Genomic DNA, 7,726 nt, shown 5'->3' on the forward strand with positions numbered 1-7,726 from the left:
TCTAATTGTAGATGACAGTGTGTGTGTGTGTGTGTGTGTGTGTGTGTGTGTGTGTGTGTGTGTGTGTGTGTGTGTGTGTGTGTGTGTGTGTCTGACTGAGGGGGAAGGGAGAGAAAAGGTGGCTATCACAGTGTAAGAGAGAAATGGAAAGAGAGGGACATCCATGGAGAGATGGGCAGAAATTGCTCTCACTTCTTACATAAGGCAGAGAAAAATTTTCCCGCAGTTTTGTCAGAGTCGCATCCTTTCTAGTGATAATCAGTTGACGAGCAGATAAAATCAGGGAAACGGCAGTGTCAAGATGAGAGAAGCTGAATGGACTTTAAAGCATTGACGAGAAGGGGAGCACTTAATGTGACTAGCTAACAATTAGAGTACGGAGAAGAGGATGGAAAACCCGTCTGTGGGACTGTTTTAAATTCAGTTAACAAGGCTTACTTCTGCATCTGATACACTTGTACAGCTTTAATACAGCTTTAATAACTGCATACACATATTCGTCCTACTGTTGAGTAGGGGTGAACAGAAGCTAACAGCTTTTATTTAAGCATATGCCTTTAATATAAAGTCTCTGCTATTCTAGAAAATATGATTTTTAACTTCATTAAATAATCTGACCCTTAAAAGAAGGGTGTACATGGTAAGACGTTCTTCCACAAGCTAAAATAAAAATACCTGACATTATGTAAAGAGAGACGATGTGATTTAAAACTGTTTAACCATTATCTTATTAATAATAATGATCAAACAAAAAATAAATGCTTTCTTAAAGGACCACTCTGGTTTCTGCTCAACATTTCCCAAAGCATTCAACCAAAATGTCCTTTTTTTCAATTTAAATGTTGCAGTGATACCTCCAGCTATTACTTGCTGCTTTTTTTTTCTTTCTCTCTTTTTGCATAACACCTTTCAAGACCAGAGAGCCAAAGTGTTGAGTTAGAGATTCTTGCCCTGCTGCTTGTGAGTTCATGAAACCCCTGGTAGTGAAACAGGCTGTCAGCTCGAGTGTGAACACGAGCATATGAACGAGTTCCCTTTGAGTTTACGCGTGTACTAAAAAGGTTTCAATGTACTTGTGTTTCAGTGCTTCTGTTTAAGTGAGTGTGTGAGCATGCACATGTGTGCCTATATGTGTGTGTGTCCTCTCCCAGGGATGGCCGCTAATAGCTCGCCTCGGGCAACAATTTAACTCAGCCTAACAAGGTTCTCCCCAAAGTGGCCCCAGGGGCATCTCTCATAGAGGCAAATTGATCACAAAGACTATCACACAACTCAGCTCGGCTCGACCCAGCCTGCTCTGCTCTTTACCTGCTCTCTTTCTCTCTCTCTCTCTCTCTTTGTCTCTAGCGGGATGATTTAACAGAATGCGTTATGAACATTAAATCTGAGTTAAGTGAGCAAAAGCAGCAACAGCGGCAGCCGTCTTGGTTTCAGAATTGCATTCTCTTTGTGAATGGCAAGATCCCTCACATCAACAGCAAGTGCTGTGGACACACACACACATATGTGAGTACTCTCACGCACAGAGTTAAGAGAAGTATCTCATGACTTGGACACAGTAACTGAGAGATAGAGATAGAGAGAGGGAAGAAAGGCAGACCTAATAAGAGTCCCTTCAATAAGATTACAAGCACTAAAACAGGCTAATCTTTGTCATTAAGAAAAGATGCCGCAGTAGGCTAAGTCATATTATAGGCTTATTGCAGCTTTCTGCAGAGAACACCTTCACAGTATAGGGATATAATGTGCCACTTCCTCTGTCATCTTCACATCTTGTCTATAACTCTGGAGAGCCAGAGTCCACTTTTTGTGCAAAACCTCTTAAAAGTAAGGGCCTTGCAGCACTTCCAAGTAATCAGTGCTGTGCATAATCAAATCATATACGTATATGATTATGCGTAGCGTAGAGGGTAAGCTGACACACACCTTTAGTTTATGGACTAATCTGCTTTGAATGTTAGCTGAAGTCTGATAGGTGGTTAGCAAGCGTGGACTTTGGATACCTCTATAACAGGTACTGCATGTTATTCATTGCTTCAGGCAGCTAGAATGTGCAAGTGCTATGAGAACAGGATAGCTTGTATCTGTGTGCATTTGCACCAGTATGCATGCAAGAAAATTTAGTTTTGCACCCTAACTCACCATTTCATACAAGCACACACTAACTTGCTTAGGCAAACGCACACAAACGTCCACACTTGCACTATTATATAACTCTTAAGTCTCTCTCTCTCTCATACTTGCCCTCTTTTTTTCTTATCTCACTCATTCACTTGCTCATAGTCTCCCTTCTCTCATTCTGTTTGTCTCGCCTTTCGTTTTCTGTGTATTCGCCATATAGATTCTTAGCTTGATTCATGGTCTTTAAGCAGATAGAAAAAAGGAAACCTCCTAAAAACGAAATGAACTGACTCATAAAGTGACTAAACTTGAATAAATGACCAAATCTCTACATTGTTCTAGAGTAGCAGAAATCAGAATTTACTGTAAAAGTGTGTGCGCAATGCTCACTGACTTTGGACTATCAGTCGGTGCACTCGATGTCCCTCTCCCCAGAACCTGATTTGTTATGATATGATAATTCTCACTTTTGATGTGAGCATATTTTTCCTATAAAAGGAACCCCTCCAATGATATCTTTGTCATATTTTACTCGCTTTCTGTGTTTAATAAGCGCAGTCACCCTCTTCCCCCGGTTTTTACTTCAGTGTAAATCAGAGGAAAATGTGAATATTGAATATCATTGTGCGTCCACTGAGACACGCTGCCTTCATGGATGAGTAAAACTGACAAAACAGAAGGAGCTGTCAGAGGACTCTATGACTTCAAGGCAGATTTAGAGTTTAGGAGTGGTTCAGGCAGAAATCCCTCCCGGCTAAGATAAAGTGGAGACACAAACTGAAGCGTGCCGTGTAGCCCACGCTTTGTGTGTGGAAAGATTTAAGAAAGAGGGAGAATTGACTGAGGAGGAAAAACAGTTCGCCTAGGCTCCCCTAGACGGCCGCGGAGGGATAAAACCAACACTGGGTGCATGCTGAGCGCATGCAAAACAAACACAGGCTATGATAGTGGCTCAGTGGGACCGCAGAAGTGCTATCCAGGCAGCACACGCACGCACAAAGCATGGTGGAATGTTTTAAGTAGATGGCTTGAAAAAAAATCTAAAGGTCAGGTAAGACACACTAGGTGAAGAGTAGACGGTGAGTCTTGAATGCAAAATGAGTGTGTAAGTGTGTGTGTCGCAACAACACTCTGGTGCCGGTACCCGTTTCAGTCAGTGGGGCTGTGTTGAGGGATTAACAGTGTGGCCTGCATGAGCTTGGGGTAATCTCTCCTCTCTTCTTACATAACACTAGACCATTACTCAGCACAAACACACAATAAACAACACAATCAACAACACCGAGCTGGACAACAGACCACACATGCAGTGATAACAGTGCAAAGCAAAGATTCACCCAGACCGGGTGCACAAAAAGAGGTTTCATGGCGACAATGGAAAGCAGTGATTTGGTGTAAATTAAGTTTTGGGCTCAGTTTCTAAATCAGTACGAATAATGGCAACTTATATTTTGCATGTTGTTACTCATAGTTGGTACTGAAAGTGAAACACAGGCACAACTCAGCGCCACTGATCTTTAACCTTTACTTTATCCCCCTTAATGGCACATGATACAAATACTGGCAGTTAAATGTAATCACAGTGTAGCTGTGAACATCTGTGTTTATTATTCTGCATCATTTCTATGTATTCACATGAGTCTTCCTGTGTTGTCATCCATGTGCTTGTACATCGGCCTTCCGCTTGTTTGTGCTCAGGAGAAAAACAACAGTAAACACTGAACACAGACAGCCAACAAGCACTAAATGGTGGAGGTGCTTCTTTAATAGTTTCTACTGTTATAAAAAAAAAAAGAAATTATAGGAACAAACATGAAAAAAGAAAAAAAAAAAAGAAAAGAGAGATGTTTAGACTCCAGTGTAAACTAAAGCCATTTCAGTTGTGTGCCACGGATTTATCTAAACAGACAACTTCCATTGTCTTTGACTAAAAATTGATCCCGGGATGCTTTCGAACTGGACAAATCAATTCGCAAACGAGTCTCTAAAGCAAAGCAGGATGGGACTAATTCTATTGGCATGAGGCCGTCATGCGTAGTACTGCAGCTGTTTGTGTCAGTGTGCGTTTTCAGAGCTTTCGGATTTTTAATGTGTGCACATGCTGCCTTTCAAGGTAACATAAATAATGCCAGAAATGGAAATGACCATTAATTCTTGTAGATTTGAGATAAATATTTTTAATGACCCCCCCCCCCCCCCCCCCCCCCCACTCCCACCCACACATTATTCTGGATCTCCTGCCATTATCTTATTACTTTGTGCTCTCATACTCTTCCACTTCCTGTCATCCCATCTTATCCCACAGTGTTAGGAGAATGAGAGATGGTGATTGGCGCATACTGCTAACAGAGGAGAAGTGGCCCTGCGAGCCCCTCCTCCACTGTTGCTCCCTCCATCGCTGAACTTGTGGACCTGCCTGACCCGGGTGCATTTGGAAGCTCTTAGGCTTATAACAGTAATAAAAAGGATACACATCCACGGGATAATGTAGACTGTGGGGATCACTGAGTAACACAGGAAGCTACTCACTTGCAGAATACATGTCAGTTCATGCTTGTGTGATGCTGTGTATGTTTCCAAGCACGCATATGCTAATCTCACAGAAGGGCTCTGATCTCTTATTGATTATGGCATTAATAAATGATTTGGTAGGAGGTTGCTGTTGATTAGCTCAGACATTCTTTAGGTTAAACTAATTTCTGCAAAAAATTACTTTAAAAAATCAAACATTCATTTACAATAACTAAAACGATTCATCCAAATAAATAGGGCATAATTACTTAATTATATTTCATTTATTGTCTTATTATAGAGACGTAAAAACTAAAACTCTGTTGCCACTTAAACACATATATATGGCCACTTGCCACTGTTTCTAATGTCATTTGATGGGTTTTAACGGAACACCTCTTACAGCAGAGCTTCACCACATTGCTGTTGAAAATACAGAGATAATGAGCCTGTTTACAACATCCTACACAGCACTGAGCCAGCTTCGTTTTCAGAGAAGCAGAAAAGGCCTCTTATGATTATATTATATGTTGTTTCTCTGGCTTTTCCAGGCCGGGCGATGGCGTGACATCACATCTTCGGTCAGGGCTTCAGGAGCTGTGGCTATTGTTAAATGATAATTACCACGGCTCATGAGGGGCCTCTATTTTTTTAAAACCTTGTGGTTGTGAGCACGTTTCTGTGCAAGGGCAGCCGAGACTCCACACACACAGACGCGCGCACACACAGGTTGGGAGTGGGGGCCGCACGGCCCACACTGATTTAATTCTATCTGACAAAACCCTTTGGGGCGTGCAGAGGGAGAGAGGAAGATGGAGAGCGAGGGAGAAAGAGAGAGATAGACATGGTAAAAAAGGGGTGAGAGAGACGCTTCAGGGGCCTCTTCTGCCAACCATGGCTATTAAGTGAAAGCAGGAGCTTTTGGTATACCCCTCCAAAGCCTCCCATGCACGAGAGTAGTCGCAAGGCCCATTAAAATGTGGATAAAATACAAGGTGTGTGACAGAGGAGTTTGCCATGGGATTGCAGAAAGAGAGTAAGAGGAAAAGATGTTTGGCCTCCTGTTTTTTCTTTTTTTTTCTTGCCTAAGGTTTGATGGCCTGGAGCTGAGGCAGCAGATAGCTTTACATCTTTACATGACATGGACACATGAATAGATTGATGTTTGACCTTTTTTCTCTAAGTAATAACTGCAATAAAATAATCCGATTACAGTGTATTGTTGTTTATCGTCATAACTAATAAGCAGGTTAAAATAACGGTAACGCAAGTTTGCTTAATAATTATTCTGACCGAACATGCATACAGTATATGTATATGATAACAATATTGTTCCGTGTAAAGAAACGTAACGAGTATTTTATTTTTAAGCTAAAAGCTATAAGCTATAATTTGACAAATCACAGGCCGTGGATTTCTGTGACATGCCTTTACTTTGAAGGCGACTTTGTACCCTTGGATCAAAATTTTCCAATAATTTCTCACCTCCAATATAGGAACATTCAGGCATCATAAAGGCCACCTCATAAACGAATTAACTTATTTCTGAGGCCAGTAAGAAGCGGTCCGGCCAGTTAAAACAGATTGGCTTATAAATTAGAGTTCAAATCATCCAGCTGAACGAGTGTTGCAACTTTAGCGCCAGCGGTAATTGCACAACGTCGAGAGTAAATAAAGCGAATTCCAAAACACTAAGCTGATAATAATAAGGTTAAATATTAAAGCCTTCGCGCTGGACTTTTAATGAACTGCAAATAGTCATGAAGGAGAAACGAAAAACGCGCATTTTCTGCTGTTAACGGAATTTAAACGTCGAGCAAAAGGCTAAGGGCAAAATGACCTGTGCGCGAGTGTCCCTGTGTATCACCGTGCGCGAGACAGGTCTTGCTTATTGCGTGCGCGTGAGCGTCCAGAGGACGGCATTGATAATGAATTTCAACATTCTCAGCGCGGCGCAGAGAGTCGGGAAAATGGGTTAGTGGAGCGCTTGAAAGTGCACATCCCTGAAGCATTCAATAAAGTTTACCATCAGAACATAACGGAATAAAGTTTTTTTTCTCCCTTTTTTCTTCTGCACATGGGCTAATCTAATCCGATCTACCACCCTATCCGCAATTTCCGCCGGTGTGGAGTGGAGCTCAAATGATTAAGCTAAATATAATGCGGCACTTTTAATTTCCAATCCCAGACTCCAGTAAAATTTGCAGGAACGCGCGCCTGTTCCACACACACGCTCCTGAGTCAAAACACACACGGAGAGGGATCCAAATAAACTTTACAGACTACTTAAGGTGGCTGACGAGATTGCAGAGAACCCCAAACACACTGCCTTAAGCTTAACATTGAAAAAAAGAGACAAATTCAGATTTTCGCCTAAACCTCCCAGAATAAACTTTCAAAGCTAAATGAGTGATAAAAGCTCGCCGTGCCGCGTGTGACTGTGTGTTAAGTGGGAGAAAGTGCGAGCACAGTGGGATGGTCTTACCTCGCATCGTGTCGGTGTTGCTGGAGCTGGTGCTGAGGCTCGCTTCCCAAAGCAGCAGTCATGAAGAAACAAACACTTAAAATAAAAGAAGGGGCTACGGGTGGTGGTGGTGGTGAAAGATCCTCGGTTAAAAACAACAACGAAAGGAGTGTAGATGGTGTGCGTCGACGTCCACTGGCTGCCCTGAGTGGAAGCGTCTCTGCGCTAAAAGCATCCCAGAGCGGGGCGCAGGGAGGCGGGCTGAGGTCGGTTGGTGCGTCGGTCTGTGCGCTCTGGTTGTGTGGCCGCTTTTCTCATGATATCTGCGCTCTCACCTCTATGGGAGGGTTTCACTATTTTCTGGGGGCTGAGGGAGGGAAGAGCGTATAGGAGAGCTTTACCCGGCGGCCCGGATTGGACTGGAGCACTTTCCGCTCCTCCCACTCTCTCCTTCTCAGCCTGCAGCCTGGAACCTGCACACACAAACACGCGCACACACATGCACAGCCCGAACCCACTCTTAGTGCGAGACACAGGCAGTCTCCGCGAAGTTTTTAACCTCACCTTCCAATTACAACAATCTTATATGACTTAGGCACTTTTCATCTATACACATAAACAGTTAGTCTT

The 7,726-nt window shown here is 42.8% G+C and overlaps 1 protein-coding gene across 1 annotated transcript in view; it reads right to left on the reverse strand.

Annotated features, from left to right (window-relative positions):
* Positions 1–7,461, reverse strand: part of LOC146656832 (nuclear receptor ROR-beta-like) — a 21,541-nt gene extending 14,080 nt beyond the window's left edge. The window contains exon 1 of the mRNA XM_085424605.1: positions 7,118–7,461. Coding sequence (XP_085280731.1) covers positions 7,118–7,124 — 7 coding nt within the window. The 5' untranslated portion in view covers positions 7,125–7,461. The remainder of the gene's footprint in view (positions 1–7,117) is intronic.
* Between the last annotated feature and the right edge of the window lie 265 nt (positions 7,462–7,726).

The sequence above is a fragment of the Rhamphochromis longiceps genome, linkage group LG12 (genome assembly GCF_057381845.1).
Source record: "Rhamphochromis longiceps isolate RC_006_pf linkage group LG12, R_longiceps_female_GT1.1, whole genome shotgun sequence".
Classification (NCBI taxonomy): Eukaryota; Metazoa; Chordata; class Actinopteri; order Cichliformes; family Cichlidae; genus Rhamphochromis; species Rhamphochromis longiceps.